This window comes from Coloeus monedula (assembly GCF_965178545.1).
Source record: "Coloeus monedula genome assembly, chromosome: 16".
Taxonomy (NCBI): Eukaryota; Metazoa; Chordata; class Aves; order Passeriformes; family Corvidae; genus Coloeus; species Coloeus monedula.
Genome location: NC_138796.1, coordinates 15,983,232 through 16,000,784, shown reverse-complemented (window position 1 = coordinate 16,000,784; position 17,553 = coordinate 15,983,232). Strand labels below are relative to the sequence as shown.

The 17,553-nt window shown below is 56.2% G+C and overlaps 1 protein-coding gene across 1 annotated transcript in view; it reads right to left on the bottom strand.

Annotated features, from left to right (window-relative positions):
• Positions 1–17,553, bottom strand: part of LOC309578971 (ankyrin repeat and fibronectin type-III domain-containing protein 1-like) — a gene marked incomplete at its 5' end in the record, with an annotated part of 190,096 nt that overhangs the window by 149,608 nt on the left and 22,935 nt on the right. The window contains one exon of the mRNA XM_082291954.1: positions 14,259–14,476. Coding sequence (XP_082148080.1) covers positions 14,259–14,476 — 218 coding nt within the window. The remainder of the gene's footprint in view (positions 1–14,258; positions 14,477–17,553) is intronic.

The following is a 17,553-nucleotide window of genomic DNA, read 5'->3' as shown; positions in this document are numbered from 1 at the left end:
GGAAAACAAAAATATTGATGCTTTCATGGATAAACACACCTCCAAGCCTGCAGGCAAACTTGACCTGCAGCCTTCCCACCACGGGGTGCCCCAGCCCAGCCCACAGCTGGGCACACCTGTGGGAGCTGTCACCTCTGCCACAAACCACAGCCTGGGCTGGACGGGCTGTCAGGGCTGCACTCAGTGGAGCACTGGCCTCTGAGAAACACAGACACGAACCCATAGTCCCCCTGGGACGGGTTAGTGGCTTTTTGGGGGTGGCCTCAAACCTCATCCTCACTGGGAAAAGCTCTCCCCAAGGCACAGGCTCGGTGCCAGCCCTCCAGTGCCACGCTGACTGGGCTGGCAGGAGGCGGGATGGGAACCCAGGCTGGCAGGGAGCAGCCCCCTGAGCACCCACACAGGATCAATTTGCTTCCCACTGCAGACACAGGCTGGATTTCACATTCCCTGTCTCCTCCACGGCCTCAACAAGGAAAGACAGGGAAATACTCACATTGCCTCCCATGCCTTTAGCCTGAGTGACTCTGGGAACAGCACCAATGACAAATTGGTGCCCACCTCTGCCCACCGTAACTCATCTCTCCCTGCAGCAAGAGAGAAAGGGGTGTTGGACCCCCCCCCATAAAAATTGCCTTTCTTTGAAAAAACATTCCTTGAACAAATGGCAGCAAATCCCAAGGCAGAGCTGCACAATGGACACTTCAGTCTGCCCAGGGGAGGAGAGACAGGACCTTCAATGCCTAAATAAATGCAATTTGCTCGTTAAGAGGGGGCTGGGGAAGGTTAGGCAGAGGGGAGCCCTGGTTATTCACTTCCCCCAATTAACATTCCAGCAGAGCTGCTCTGTTTTCCAGGAACAATAACTTTTTGGGAAGGGGGAGTGATGCCCGTGGGGGTGTTGGATGGTCCTGGAGAAAGGAGACACGTCCAAGGGTGTGAGGGTGTGAGTCTGTGTGTGATGGGAACTGCTGAACAAAACCAAGACTAAATAAAGGTCTACCCTATGCAAAAAGAACCTGCACAGTAAAACCCTTCATGTCCCTGGGCCAAGATTTGCCTTTGCTGCTGACCTAAATGCCTTTCTGTGGCCAAGGAGGCCTGAACAGAAAAGAGGTGGCTTGTCACTGTTTGGAAGAGGTCTCCAAATGCAGGGGATTTTCAACTTTGTCACCTATTTCCTTCCCAGGATGAAAATCCTGCCTTTCCTCAGCAAGGGCACTGATTTCCCCAATAAAGACTTTGTAGCACACTTGGAGCTCCTGTGGCTCTCATGGCCTCCCCAATGCTCTCCTAAGGGAGGCAGCTGGGCTGTTGTGAGACCCTCACCCAGACAACAAGGAGAGCGAACTGAAACCAGCTGCAGCTGGGAGGGAAAAGCACCAGAGGGACTCTGCGTGCCAAGCACTGCCCATCCTGCCCAGCAGAGCCCAGGGCTGCTCCCACGAGAGCTCCCCCAAAGCGGGACAAAGCCTGACCCTGAGGGAGCCATGCCTGCCGCTGTCTCAAGCGCTGCAGGCCTGACAGGAGCAGGCTCAGCCTGGCAAAGCTGAAAGGAACTCCCCAAGAACAAACAGGTCCATCCGTACCCCCGGGCACGTGTGCTGGGGTGGATCTATTTCACCACACCACAGTTCCTGAGGATTCCCATGGGAATCCAGCCCAAACAGACGGATGGCTGCAGCTCAGCGTTCCCAGCCACCACTGGGAGCCAAAACAGGACACCCAGAAGCAGGACCCTGGCTGGACAGACACCTGCCCTGGAGGGAGGACAGACCCCCCCCAGAAGGAGGACAGACACCCCCCCAGAGGGAGGACAGACACGACTCAGAAGGAGGACAGACATCCCCCCCAGAGGGAGGACACTCATCCCCAAGAGGAGGACAGACACGCCCCCAGAGGGAGGACAGACACCCCCCAGGAGGACAGACACCCCCCAGGAGGACAGACACCCTGCAGGAGGAGGACAGACACCACTCAGAAGGACAGACACCTCCCCCAGAGGGAGGACAGACACCTCCCCCAGAGGGAGGACAGACACCACTCAGAAGGACAGACACCCCCCAGGAGGAGGACAGACACCGCAGCCGCAGAGCTCAGTGCCATCATCTGTGGATGCCCGTGGCCACTGTAGGTAAGGAAAACACTCTGATCTGCTGCATGTGTCAGGAATCAGACCCAGTTTGTTTGGTTGGTTGAACACCTCCAGGAGAACGTGCCCAGCTGACAGAGCTGTGGTCACGCTGTGCTCAGCTGCTCCAGCTCCACATGTCCTGTAGGACTCAGAGAGGCAATGTGCAGTTATTATCTCACAGTGACACTCAAGTTGAAGGTTTGCAGGGTGCCCACTTGGCTTCCCAGGTGCCAAAGCAGCTTTGCTGATATTCCAGGCAATGCATAATCACATCCAAAGGCTCTCTGGTGGTGGTGCCATCTCAGGAAGAAGATGAAGGATGGCAGAAGGGCTGTACCTCCCTGAGAAGGTGCCTCCTCACAGGCTCCATGCAGAAAGCTTGAGAAAGCAGGATCAGACCACCAATATGGTCACAGAATTCCAGAACAGTTCAGGTTGCAAGGACCACTGGAGGGGTCATCTGGTCCCACCTGCCTGCTCAAGCAGGGTGATCCCAGAGCACATGGCACAGGATTGTGTCCAGGTGGGCTTTGAATATCCCCAGCGAGGGAGACTCCACAAACTCTCTGGGCAGCCTGTTCAGTGCTCTCCAGAAGTGAGATGAACAAAACGTCACCCTGAGGCTCTTGGTAAGAGCACACCAGAACCCCAGACCAGCCAGGGCTCTGGGGGGAAAGGCTGCATTCACCTGAAGCCCACTGGAACTCTCCAGCACACCTCCTGCTTCCTGCCCAAATCCTCCCCATGGGCTCAACAACAGAAAGGCTCCCAGGAAACTGTGCATTGTGTGCTCCTTCTGGAGCATCGCGAGGCTCAATCCCAGCGCAAAGGACTTGGTGCCTTTTCCCAGCAAGCAAAGAGCTGCAGTCAGAACAAACCCCCTCCCAGGCCAGCAGCAGGCACTAAGGCTCTGTTTTCCCTACTTCTGGGGCAGCCAATGCTCCCTCCTACCACCCACTGTTCAACACATTGCTGCAGAGCCAATGCCACAGATGTCACCAGAGGTACCTGGTGGCCACAAGCACCAACCAGTGAGTGGTCATCTGGCCAAAACCCGGATGGTCAGCAGAGCTATAGGTTGCATTTCCTGCTGACTTTCAAGCCTGAAAGAGAAACCCATCCACAAAGATGCAGAGGCCAATTATTGAAAGGGAATGAGCCCCCAGAGGGGCAGCAGCACAAACCCCAACCAGAGTGGGCACGAGCTCCCTCCCAGCCCAGGTACCACAGCCCAGAGCGTGGCTCTTCCTCCGCATGCACCAGTGACTGCCAGGGGGGAAGGCAGCGGGGGTTGAACCAGGGCCCAGGTCCAGCAGGGACTTATCAATGTCCCCTGCAGCTTCCTGACGTGAAGCTCCATCCCCGATCTGCTCCAGTAATCAGTTTCCTCCCTCTCCTCCCCACGAGCTAACAGGGGCCTGGACAAGACTGTCAAGACGCCAACGCCCCAAGTTGAAACTGGGGTCTTTCCAGGACCCCACCACCCCACAGGGGCACTGGGAGCATGTTGGGTCATTCCAGGACAGCAGTTTCATCCTGCTTCCCTGAAAGTGTCCTGAAGTGCTGAAACTTATCACAAGGCTGGACATTTCTGCTGTCAGGGAACAGGGACATCCAGATGTTGAATGCTGTCATGCTGATAGCTGGACATCTCTGAAAAGCTCCTCTCTACCTTCGAAAGTCACCTCTGTAACAGCCAAAGAAACAGGGCAATTCTCTCCTGCAAAAACATCATTCTGCCTTCCTGCTCCCCTGCCAGTTGCTCCTGGGTGCTGGGTCCCATTCTTCTGGGCTGCCTGGAGGCTTCCAGGAGGACAGGTTCAGCGGGCTGGCAACAAACACTCCCCTTGCCATTAAAGGGTGCCAAGAGCTCCACAGACAAAGCATCCATCCCATCCCACCCTTCCCTCCCCCAGGGTGAGGGTCTGAGGGTCTCACAGCAGCCCTTCTACCACCCCAGTGTGGCTGTTCTCAGTCCTCTGGTGGGACTGGGCTCAGACTGGAGGTGTGACTGCAGCAGCAGGAAGGAGGAAAAACAGCTTTACATGTGACATGTGAACAGTCAGTGCAGAGAGAGATAAATCTCCTTTTCTTTCCAGGAGATCAAGACCCAATTATTCAAGTGGGGCACCTCCAAAGGCACCTTCCTCTGTGCAGCAGCCTGGGCACCCTCTGCCTCTGCAAGCGCTCCCTTACAGAGATAAGGCTCAGTTGCTGAACCTCACCATCTCATCATTAAAAAATAAAACACAAGTCAGATGAACAAAATGCTAATAGGAACCCTCAGGTCAAACCGCCTCCCTGTCACCAGGGCCCTCCTCTTGCCAGCACATTCCTGTCACTAATGAGGTCCCATCGCTTCCTCCTCCCTCCTCAAGTTGCTCCTGGTGATGCAAATCCATCGTCTTTGTTTCTATTCCTGGAGTAAAACCAGAACCAAAGCAAATAGCAACACAGCTCTTAGGTTTCAGGATCCTTTCTTTTTCCATCCTTCCCAAGTGCAACAGGGCTGTTGCTGCAGTCAAAGCCAGGTGACACCCGAGCCCAGACATCAGCCTGTTCCCACCGGAAATGCTCCACTTAATCTCCAACCTTAACGTCCCCTTTGAGATCGCTGCCAGCTCCTTCCCGAACCTCTGCCTCGCCGTGCTCCTCGGGAAGTGTCAGGCTTCCCCACAGCCTCCTGGAGAGGGCGAGAAGCTCTGGGGAGCCTGCCAGGGCCCCTGGGATGGCAGAGAGCTCTCCCCATCCCCAGTCCCAACCAGACCTTCCTCTGTCAGCCTTCCCCAAGGAGCTGAACCAGCTCCAGTGTGTGCCCCAACAGGCTCATGGTGCCCATGCGTTCCCGTGTGCCAGCGTGGGCACCGCACAACAAAGGGGAAAGGAGACAGACGACAACATCCCCCCAAAGTCCCTCCTGCCCCAGCTGAGATCAGCAGCACCCAGCTGGCAGCAAACCCTGCATGAGGTGCTGGGACCTGCAGCAGGACAAGCACGCTCCGGGAGCACCAGTGCCATGTCCCCCATTCACCCTGGTCACCGGTCACACTGGAGAGTGGGCAGCAGCAAAGAGCTGAGCCTTGGCTCCATGTGCAGGGAGAGCATGGAGTCCTGACAGTGCTCACTAATGATGGACAGTCAGATGTGGGTGCTGGGTGCTGACACGGGGACCCCCCAGTGCTGTGGGGAGCTTTGGGAGTTTCCCGCAGACTCCCAGGCATAAGGAAAGGGGAAATTGTGAGGGACAAGAGAGCTGGAGAGGGACTGGGGACAAGGACTTGGAGTGACAGGCCAAGGGGGAATGGCTTCCCACTGACAGGGCAGGGATAGATGGGATATTGAGAAGGAATTGTTCCCTGGGAGGGTGGGCAGGCCCTGGCACAGGGTGCCCAGAGCAGCTGTGGCTGCCCCTGGATCCCTGGCAGTGTCCAAGGCCAGGCTGGACATTGGGGCTTGGAGCAGCCTGGGCCAGTGGAAGGTGTCCCTGCCCATGGCAGGGGGTGGCACTGGATGAGCTTTAAGGTCCCTTCCAACCCAAACCACCCTGGGATTCTGTGATTCAGAGGCTGAGAACTCAGAGCTCTGTAATGAGAGCAGGGGTAGGTAAAACACAGAGGGGGGAAGGGAAGGGAAGGGAAGGGAAGGGAAGGGAAGGGAAGGGAAGGGAAGGGAAGGGAAGGGAAGGGAAGGGAAGGGAAGGGAAGGGAAGGGAAGGGAAGGGAAGGGAAGGGAAGGGAAGGGAAGGGAAGGGAAGGGAAGGGAAGGGAAGGGAAGGGAAGGGAAGGGAAGGGAAGGGAAGGGAAGGGAAGGGAAGGGAAGGGAAGGGAAGGGAAGGGAAGGGAAGGGAAGGGAAGGGAAGGGAAGGGAAGGGAAGGGAAGGGAAGGGAAGGGAAGGGAAGGGAAGGGAAGGGAAGGGAAGGGAAGGGAAGGGAAGGGAAGGGAAGGGAAGGGAAGGGAAGGGAAGGGAAGGGAAGGGAAGGGAAGGGAAGGGAAGGGAAGGGAAGGGAAGGGAAGGGAAGGGAAGGAGCAGCTCGGGGTGGGTGCCTGAAGAGCGGTGCTGCAGAGACCTCTTGCAGCACACAGCTGCTACTGCAGCCACGCTCCAGCACTGCCCAGCAGCTCCGAGCTCCGCGGTTCTTAAAGGAAAAACTGCCTGGAGATTTACCCAGCGCGTCCCAGGCAGGCTGCACCCGGAGAGGCTCCGCAGCAGCAGCAGCAGCTGATGGCATCCGGCACACGCAAAGTGCCACCTCCACACAGCCACTGCACTCAAGTGCTCCCAGCCCTGCAGCTGAATCCACTTGAGCCTCTGGGAAGCCACAGCCGTGTCCCAAAGGGCTTTTTCAGGCACAAGCACCTTCCTGCAGGAATGTGCTTGTAGGGAAAGTGCTCTGAAGGATTTAAATCTCAGGCTGGCAAAGCAGTTCCTTGGCTGGCACGCTCCAGTTGCTCAGGAAAGGCATTTGGGGATTGCACCCTTTGCTCATAAACCTGGGGCACCAGTCTCCCTCACACCAAGAGGACCAAAAAAGCTGCACACTGTGGGTCTGAGCTGTAAGGGGACACACTACAACAGCCAGATTTGCTTTCTGAGACCTGGGAAACAACTGCAATGGGCTTGAGAGGAAGAGAAGAGGAACAGATCTCCCAGGGAAACACAAGGAAGGTCTGTGGGTGGACTAAAAGGCCCCATGTGCAGCAGAGGATGGGATTTAGTACACCTGGTGTGACCAGTGACCAGGCTGGATCCAGGGGCCTACCATCACAAAACCATTCTTGCTGGCAAACCCCAGAAGAAAGAGAAATGAGGGTGAAAAGACCCACCAGAGTGTGCAACTTCCAGGACCTCTCTGGCTGGATGTCGAGGCCAGGAAGGGCCTGGGCAGAAGACTTGTGGCCATTGTCACCATCACAGCCAGCTGTTGGGAGGGGACAAGCAGCCAAAGGCAGGTGGAGAAGCTGAAGCACCCCCTCACACCAACCAGACACTGATCTGGGTTGTGCCAGCAGAAGCCCTCAGCTCAGCAGGATGGAGCCATCCAAAAGCATTTGGTTCCCAGGCAGCTGGGCCATTGCTGGCTGCAGCCCAAAGCATCCCCAGCCCACCCTGCACTGTCAAGAACCCATACAGGGCTGCAGCACCAACCCAAAAAATCTTCTGAGTTTCACGTGAGACTCCAGTCCTGCCAAGGAGGAGGAATACTCCAGCTCACAAAATAGTGTCTCCCTTATTTGAAATCACTGTGGTTATTTTCTTTTTTCACACAAACTTCACATACCAAAGGACACAGTGCACATTTTTGGTGAGTCTCGCTTGTAGAAGCAGAGTAAAATTGGAAGTTGGCAAACGACTCTGCTCTGCTCCTCCTCAGCCCTGCTGCTCGCTGAGCATTTGATGTTCCTCGTGCAGAAATATCAACAGTAACGCATCAGAGGCTGGAAACTTCATAGCATCATAGAACCGACTGATTTGGAAGGAATGTTAAAACTCATCCCACCCCCTGCCATGGGCAGGGACACCTTCCACTGGCCCAGGCTGCTCCCAGCCCCAGTGTCCAGCCTGGCCTTGGGCACTGCCAGGGATCCAGGGGCAGCCACAGCTGCTCTGGGCACCCTGTGCCAGGGCCTGCCCACCCTCCCAGGGAACAATTCCTTCCCAATATCCCATCCAGCCCTGCCCTCTGGCACTGGGAAGCCATTCCCTGTGTCCTGTCCCTCCATGCCTTGTCCCCAGTCCCTCTGCAGCTCTCCTGGAGCCCCTTTAGGCCCTGCAAGGGGCTCTGAGCTCTCCCTGGAGCCTTCTCTTGTCCAGGTGAGCACCCCCAGCTCTCCCAGCCTGGCTCCAGAGCAGAGGGGGGCTCCAGCCCTTGGGGCATCTCCGTGGCCTCCTCTGGACTCTCTCCAGCAGCTCCACGTCCCTCTGCTGTTGGATCCCAGGGCTGGAGGCAGCTCTGCAGGTGGGGTCTCACCTGAGGGGAAAGAATCCCCCCTCCCCTGCTGCCCACACTGGGGGCTCAACCCAGCACAGGGGGGCTCTGGGTGCACACAACCGGGACATGTCCAACCCTCATCCACCAACACCTCTAAGTCCTACTCAGGACTTCTCTTGATCCATTCCCTGCCCAATCTGCTCTTGTGCTTGGGATTGCCCTGACCTGGGTGCAGGACGTTGCACTGGGGCTGGTTGAAGCTGCTGCTCTTCTCTCTTTCCAGCCTGTGGGATGCTCCCTCCACCACCTCCCAAGCCAGCTCCATGCTCCGCAGCATTCCCAACCCTTGGCAGGTAGATGCAGGCTCTCCTCCCCAGAGCGAAGCCAGCAGAGGGAGCAAACACTGTGGGTTTGCAGGGAGAGCTCGGTGGTTTCTCACTGTGGTTGTTCTATTTTGAATCTAGAGATTATTTCATGGGAGTTTGCATAAGATATTTGGAAAGGCCCAGGTTAGGACCAAACCCAGCCTGCATATTTTCTTGGGAAATGACACACTGGTCTCACTAGTACCCACCCTGCAACAGCAGCACTGAAATCAAACCCAGAGTCTGGTCCTCAGCAATAAACCCCTTCCAGTTTCAAGCTCAGCATCCCACATCTTCTGTGTGTTAATTTTAGATCCCTGTGCCCTGAACCTTCCCAGCACTGGGCCCACCTTGCTCACATCGAACAGGAGAGGCCTCACCCACCCCAGCTCACAGTGTTTGTCACAGACACCTGGTCCCAGCCTGGCTTTGACAAAGTGGGATGTCTCACACTGTCCCCACCCCCACCAGAACCTCCTCTCTACCAGCCTGGCCTGCAGCATTCCCCGCAAACTGCTCCTCTACTTCCTAATTCCTCCCACAGGAGACATCTGCCTTTGTGTGGGAACGCTGAGAGCAGTCCCACAGACGCTGTGCTCTTCCCAAGCCATCCCTGCTTTACTAGAGGCACCACAAAGCACCAGCTGGGACGTCACCAGCTGCTGTTGTAAATAAAACCACGTTCACCAGAGAAATAAGCCGGGTATATTTTGGTTTTGAGCTTTGCTGTGCCTGTTGACTCCCACACTAATTTGCAAAGTGGGGTGATTCACAGGGAGCCTCCTCCCAGCTCCCAGGGACTGCCCTCCAGGGAATGAGTTGCTCTCTGGCTCCAACAACACGTTATTTATCAGGTTTGGGTTTTTCTGGTAAATACTCGGAGAACAACAGCCGGCAAGTGAACAGTGTGGGGAGGAGGGCTGGGCACAGGAGTGATACACAGAGCTCAAACATCAGCTGCCTTTGCAATTACCTCCCTCAGGCAGTCACTGCCACTGCTCAGGGAGCTGAGGCAGAGTGTGTGGAGGTCCAGGATGACTCTCATCACTCTGCTCCACCTCCTCACCAAGCACGGCTGACCTGCCTCTCACATGGTCATTTATTCAACCCAGAGCAGCTGTGGCTGCCCCTGGATCCCTAGAAGTGTCCCAGGCCAGCTTGGATGGGGCTTGGAGCAACCTGGGCTAGTGGAAGGTGTCCCTGCCATGGCAGGGGGTGGGATGAGACAGTTTCTAGGGCTCTTTCCAAACCAAACCCTCCTGGGATTTTATGATTCTATTTTTATATATTTATTTATTTTTATCACACTGAACTACAGGCACAGCCAGGAATCTTCTGTGTGTTTGCTGATCCTTTCTGAATTCAGGTATGGGAGCGTGTGGCTCATAGCAATAAAATAGAACAAGAAGAGAAGTCCCAGCACCAGGGAGAGAGGGGGATTTCACTGGCACCAGTGGGATCCATGGCAGGGTCAGCATGACCTCGCTGTCACCACAAGCATCACACCAGAGCCTCCAGCACCGGCTGCATGCAGGAGACAATTGATTTTGTCTGCAGCCAGCAGACCTGGGAGGTCCCTGCTCACTTGGGAACGAGACCAAACCACTGGGATAATGCACAGATGGGCTCTGCCAAGGTCCTACTTAGTCTCCAGCTCACCTGGCACCCGAAACCCAGACCGGGATAATCACACCCCATGGACTGGTGCTGCTCTGGGGTGAGGCAGTTTCTGCACTCCCCAACATCAGTGCCGTGACCACCAGGGACAGGAGGCATCCCTGGGCTGATCGTTGTTCACTGGAATGGGAAAACCTGGACAGGTACCTGTCAGCTGTGCCAGCCCAGGTGCTGTCAGTGGCTCCAGTGAGCACCAGGTGTGACCAGATCTCTGCCACACAGTGAGTTCCTCCCCTCACTGCCTCCCTTGCCAGGCCCTGCTATCCCAATTCACCTTGTCTCTGTCATCATCGCTTGGTCAGGCAGGGGTTTCCTCTGCTCAACTCATCTGTAGAACTCCCAAGACAAACAGAGTCTAAGAGTTTCCTGCAGGGCACAGACATTTCATATCAGAATCGCTGCCTGGAAAAATACCATGCACAAATAATAATAATTAAAAAATAAATCAGTGCGTGAGAGTACAGAGTAAAATTAATTAGTGCAGAGGCAGGAAAGCAACACAACCTTGAGTCACCTACTTGAAACCTGCAGGAACTACAGCAAGCAGAAGAGTCAGGGCAGCTGGGGCAGCACCAGGGATGCCACGGCAATGCCAAGGGCTGCTCTCCCCCACCCCCACTGCACAAACCGGGTGACTCCTCGCTCAGAGAGCAGCACATCATATCAGAGCAGCAGAGGGGTCAGCAGAGAGAGCTCAAAGCAAGCTGGGTCAGCATGTGGGACCCTGGGCATTGCTGGCTCTTCCAGAGGCAGCAGGATCTGTGCCATAACATCACAAAGTGAGTGAGTGGGCAATGCTGGAACGACTGGCCTAGATACTGAGAACTTCCAATTCCCATGGGGAAAAGGGAAGAGCACAAGTCCCTCAGAGCCCTGCTACAATCTGCACTGACTGTCCCAGCAGCCACCACAGAGAGTGACTCAGCCCTGGTGACCTCTTTTAATGCTCCATAAGGCTAATGCTGAGCTTAACAGGGTTAATTCTGCCTTTAACAACCAGTTTTCCTGTGAAGACAAGGAGATCAGCACAGTCTGTAACTCAGCCATGTCTCTCTTCTCCTCCCCCAGCAAGGGACACTGCAGAAGGTCCCATCCCTGCTCCTGCTGCTCTCATCAGGAGCCAGCTGGGCACAAAACCCAAACAGTCCCTTGGCCATCCCCGAGTGACCCTAAACAACATGCCTGAGGTCTCAGAGCACAGTCCCAGCCTGGCCATGGTCGTTGTCTCTGTCACAGCTGGAGTGACCGGGACAAGGCAGGGGATCTGAGTGAGAGACAGATGTCAAAAGCAATCAGCCGCTCCCCTGTCTCCGAGGCAGGAGTGCTGACAGCACTACAGGCCTTGGAGGAGTTAAAAGGAAAGGCTTATTAGAAAGAAAACTTGTTCTGACAATCACAAAAATTGGAATTCATTTAAAATTCAGATTATGCAAATTCCAGTAATCTGTACGTGCAGATCCATCACCCAGCAGACACATGCCACCAGCAACATGGCTGGAGAAATGCCACCCTCCCCAGAGCTCTGGGAGGAAGGCAGGTGTGCTGGCCTCGGGCAGGCACGGGGAGAGGGGCTGCTCCCAGAGTGGGGCCAGGCAGGATTTGCAGCTGCTCCCTCTGCACTGAAAGATGCCTCAGCAGCCCCAGCAGCATCCAGCATGTCACAGCCAGGGGAGCAGGGAAGCCAGACTCCAGTGTTTTCACATAAATTATAGCAAATTCTCCCTTGGACAAGCTCAGGTGCCCATGACCAGCACGAAGCCTTCATCAGGCAGCAGCTGATCACATGGATGTGAGGTGGCCACACGGCACTGGAGGTATGTGGGCAACAGCTCTGCCCCATCACCATCCCCCCTGCCACGGTAGGGTCCCACCCAAAGCCTCAAGAGCCTCTCCCCTCTCTCAGCAATTCCCAAAATTCTGGTTTTGGGGAAATTTAAAACCAAGCCAAGCAGGTGCATCACACAGCAAAGGTGGCTCAGACTGTCAGCATGCAAAGAGGAAAGCCAGAAATCAACATCACAGGTTGGGGAAGTGCAACAGCCCAGAAAAATGAATCCGGCTTCAAACATGGACTTCCCTAAAACATGAGCCACTGTGATAAGGCAAAGCATGCTCTCTCCTGTACGTGCTGTGCCGTGCATGAGGAGAGCAGATCCCACCTGGCAGCGATTCCTCCCCCAGCCAGGGCTGGGCAGAGCCAGTATCACACAGGGCCAGGGCACAACACGAGCCCAGGGGAAGCTGCAACACCTCCAGCACTGAGATGGAAATTAACTACCCCAGCCTTGGGAGGACACAGAGCCCAGAACTGTTCTTGGAAATAATTTCCCAGCTTGGCAGGATCTGTACTTTGAACTTACAAACCAGGCAGGAATGCTGGTCCTGTACTGGCCCAAGCCTCAGCCAAGTGCTGCCAGGTCACCTTCCTCCACACTTTCTGCCTCTGCTGAAGGGCCCTCTGGAAGCCCTTTCCCAGTAGGGCGAGTCTGCTTTTCTCAGCAGGTCTCACAAGGTCAGAGCCCATGGCTGAGTCTACAGCAACAACTTTTACCCGTTGGAACAAACCAGGAATGATTTAGCAAGGAAAAAACCGACATCCTACAAAAAACCTGCTCTGTTCCTTGACAGTCAGCTCTGTGGGTACACCACGGAAAGCCAAAGGCCCCCAAAACCTGAGGAAGTCAAAGGCCAAATCAAACCGGGCACAGACAGCACGGAGAGGTGCTGGCACCAAGCAGGGAGGGACAGGGGGCTGCCCCACAGGAAGGGCAGAACCCAGTTCTCTGCAGGTACCAGGACACTGTGCTTAAAACCCAAGTGCTTCCACACCTTTTGTGCCCATGTCCACTGCAGCAGGGAGGCTCTGGGGAACAGCTCCCACAGAGACACTGGAAAAACATCCCTGAAAGACAACGGTTCCCAACATCTCAGCGCCCTCCTGCACACAGCTTGGAGCCACAGATCCAGGCAGAGAGAAAAAGCAGACAATTCCTTACCCCACAGCAGGGCCGCCTCATCTTAAACATCTCCAACATCTTTCAGCTGCTCATCAGGTGCCCCATCCTGCTTGGGCTCATCTCCATCCCTGAGCTTTTGAGCGCTTCCTGAGCCTAAGGCAGCAGTTCCCACAGAGAAGGTTCACTGGCAGTGCTGGGACAGTGACCAGCTCCCAGAGACTCGCCCACGGCACCCACTGCTGCCCCTGGCACACTGCGAGACCGGGGCTGTCCTCCCGCGGGCAAACGCGGCGGCTGCATCCAACAGCGCGGGCACGAGCAGGGAGGGCGAGCCCCCAGCCCCTCCCTGCCCAGCTGGGACACTGCCCAGGCACACCAGGAGAAACCCCGGTGCGGGTGAGCCCGGAGGGACCAGCCCTTCTTGTGGGGCAGAGGAAGGCGGCAACTGCAGGGTCCCAGCAGATGTGTCTGTGCCCAGCCCGGGCAGGGCGAGCTGTGCTGCCTCAGCCCTTTCCCGGCTCCGTTCCCATTGTACCAGCTCTCTCAGCCACTGCCAATCAACACCGAGTGCTCCTCACCACCTCGACACCTGAGCCCTCATTACAACCCCGAGCCGGTAACAAGGTGGGGGAAGGAGATCCGAACCCCGGGGTTGGGTGTCTCTGTGAAAGAGAAGAGGCAGAGCCCATTAAACATTGATCAGAGGCTCCCACAGCTGCGGTGCAGCCCTGCCATGTCCCTGCTGTCCTGCCACCAGGAGCTCTGCAGGGCCAGGAAGGTCTGAGCTGCCCCAGGGACACTGCTGGCCCCGGGCAAACCTTTGGGAAGGTGCAGTTCCTCACGGACACGAGGCTGAGGACAAGAAAACTCATTTCCTACTTTCAGCATTGTTCCATGCTTTGGACAGCAGTGCCCAGAGTCCAGGCCCTCGTCCCACACTCCACCTGGCTGAGCACCAGCTGCCCTGAGCCAGTGGGGACCCATCGGGAGCCGGGGGGACAGGACCCCCCAGCAGAGGGGCTCTGTCACGGGCTGGGCAAAGCCGAGCTGCAGCCACCACTTGCTCCAGCACGCTGGAGCAGCCTCTCTTTCTGTTGTTTTGCTAATGTTGGGTACAAAAATAGCTCTCCAAGATGTCAGTGTTTTTGGGAAGCCACGTGTGTGTGAACGTGTGGGGCCAGAGGCCGATACTCACGAACTGCCGCCGCAGCTTGGTCCTGACGCGCTCGGCCTTGCTCTCGGCCGGGTGCACGGCGTAGCTCAGGGAGCCCAGGTGGTTGTCCACGGACAGGCTCTTCCTCATGTAGAAGGAGCGGGTGCGGAAGTAGCTGAACGGGGCGTCCTGCACCGCCGTGCCGAGCTGGGGGGCCCTGGGGGGCTCCGAGCAGTCATCCTCCAGCCGCCAGGCCTCCCCTGCGGAGGAGAAGGAGATGCCTCCCCATCAGAGCACGACCCAGACACGTCCTACCCCTCAAGCCCAGCTCTGGGGATGCTCAGTGGGCATCCTGGACCCCCTCTGCCCTTCTCATAGCTGTGGGGTACAGATGCTGGGAACTCACTCAGAGGGTATGTCCCTCCCGCAAATCCCCACTTACCCCCTGCCCCGGGCAACAGCCCCTGCTCCCACCCTGCCTGCCCCAGGCATCCACAGTCCCCACCACCTTCCAGGCAGGAATCAGCCAAATACAGTTAGATCCATGGAATGCTTTTTGTTGGAAGGAAGCTTAAAGCTCATCTCGTTCCAACCTCCTGCCGTGGGCAGGGACACCTTCCGCTTCATCAGGGTGTTCCAAGCCCTGTCCAACCTGGCCTTGAAGTCTTGCTTTGTGAATGGGAAAAATGAGGTATCACAAGTGTTATAAATTACAAAAGGATTTACTGCCATCTCCTCCAGGAGAAAAAAAACCAAAACCCTTTCTGGCACAGCCAGGAGCAAATCAACAGTGCCATGAAGGACAGAAGCCAGACCTCCCTTCTCCACCCGCCCGTCGCCAGCAGCAACAGGATGCAGCAGTGCAGGGCTGAGAGCCCTGGGGACAAACCTCACTGGCACTGCGACAGCGGTGGCAGTGGCAGAGGACAGTTGGCACTGGGCAGGGCTGGTGATCCCAGGGCAGCACTGGCCACGTTTCATTGCAACAAAAGGGAAAAACAACAAAACAACAGGAGATGTTTCCAGAATATCCCTGCTCCACTCTTTTCCCTTCGGCTCGGACGCCGCCTGCTTTTTGCTGCCAATATCCTCTTTACATCTGAAGCTTGCCCTGCCTCCTCCCCTCAGCCAAAATCATTGCTCAAGCCATGACAAACAATCAATAAAAGCCTCTGCTCAATTATTAGCCCAAAAGGGCATCTCACAGGACTGCCTTCAGAGGCTCTCCCCCTCCTGCAGCCTCTTACCAATGCAACGTCCTTCACCTCTCAGTTCTGAAAAAACCAGCACCTTTGGGCATGAACAACCATGATCCCACTACACCAGGGCTGAGGAGCAAAACACTTCTGGGGTTTAAAGTGGATAATGGCCCTAAGTCCCAATTCAGCAGTGCAGTCCAGTTTACCCAGCAAGGCTGTGGGGTTTACATGGAATATGATGAGACACAGGCTGGACTACAAGCCACCAGCAGAGGAACCACCTACACACACTGCCAAAGGGCAGGGATAGATGGGATATTGGGAAGGAACTGTTCCCTGGGAGGGTGGGCAGGCCCTGGCACAGGGTGCCCAGAGCAACTGTGGCTGCCCCTGGATCCCTGGCAATGTCCAAGGCCAGGTTGGATGGGGCTTGGAGCAGCCTGGGCTAGTGGAAGGTGTCCCTGCCCGTGGCAGGGGGTGGCACTGGATGATCTTGAAGGTCCCTTCCAACCTAAACCCAAACCATTCCAAGAAAGAGGCAACCCAGAGCACAGCACTCTGAGCATCATGTAGATTTTTCCTCCCCTACTTTCAATTTAATAAGCTGCTGCTGCTGCTCTCCAAATGTCACCTCACACAACACAGGAACCGCTGTTTGAAAGCTGTGATTATTCCATGCACAAACACGTCAATCGGAGGCAGATCCAGGCTGCCATTGTGAGATAGCATCGCTCTGGAGCGCAGCAGGAAACACCGACCCAGGAGACACAGGGGACACGCAGGGAAATCGCGCCTGGGAGGAGGAACCCGCCACCCTGCTCACCTGAGCTGGCCCAGCCACTGCCTGTGCCACCCTGTGTCCTCGAGACTGTCCCCTCCCAGCCCCACAGCTCACCCAACACAGCCCCCACTGCTCTGCTGCCCTGAGCAAGGGAGGGCCAAGGCCGTGTGCTGAATGAGGGAAAGGACCCACCCGCTGTACCCACCTCTCTGTGCAGGACACCTCACCCAAGGACGAGGAGCTGGGTTTCAAATCCCACAGAGCAGCTGGGCCACATCTGGTCTCACTGATCCCAGGTCCCCAAGGATTTTGCTGCTTTTGGTCTCATCTACAGGAGCTGCATTCCCCAGCGCAGGCCGGGAGCTGCGCCAGAGGCAGCTGCTCCCTGGCCGGCCCAAGGGGTGATCCTCACCAAACTGGGTCCTTCCTCCCTGCGCACAGGGAGACACCACAGGAGGGAGCCTGGACCTTGTCTACCCCAAAAAGCTTCTCTACCTGCTGAAGGAGCTTGTCCTCATTGCTACCAAACAAGTAAATCAATGATCAAGCCCAGAATGGTCAGAAGGGGAAGATAAGAAGTCAGAGAATCACAGACTGGTTTGGGTTGGAAGGGAACTAAAAGCTCATCCCATTCCAACCCCTGCCACAGGCAGGGATGGCACTCACTAGATCAGGTTGCTCAGGGTCCCACCCAACCTGGAGAGGAAATGCCAGGGATGGGAGCAAGCCCACAGACCGGAGGCCAACGATCCTCATGGTCTTGTGTCTTGGAGCTGCTCACCCCTCTGCCACTCAGAGCTGTGCCCTCAACATCAGCACCTCTGGAAGATCTTCCGACCATCTCCTTGGGCTTAACAATAACAATTCCTGCAAAGCCTTTCTCCTTTCTGAATTTGAAGTGTTGGAGAGGAGACGCAAGGATGGAGGGGACAGCAAGGACAGAGACCCGCTGCCTCTCCAGTACACTCTCTACAAGTAGAAGAAAAATTAATTCCAGGTCCTGGTCTAAGCTCAAATCCAGCTGCTTCCTTCTGGCTTCTTTCTTTTCCTCCCACAGGCACAATTCCCAATAAACTCACCCCAACCATGCTACGAGTTAGCTTCTTCCCAGCTCCACAGCGGGGCATGGAGCCAGTTCCCAAAGAGCTCTGCATGCTGCCTGTCAGACAAGGGAGACTGGAGGCAGGGAAGTGCTCCAGACTGCTCTGCTCCTTCCAGGTGCAAGAGGAGGGAACTGCAAGGGACCAGGCCTGTGAACCATGCAGTGACTTTCTGTGCAGGCTGCAGCTGAGGGCTGCAGGTGGTCAAAGGCTGAGAAGAAGCCCCTGCCTGCTGTAGAAGGAAGAGGAGAGGGAGC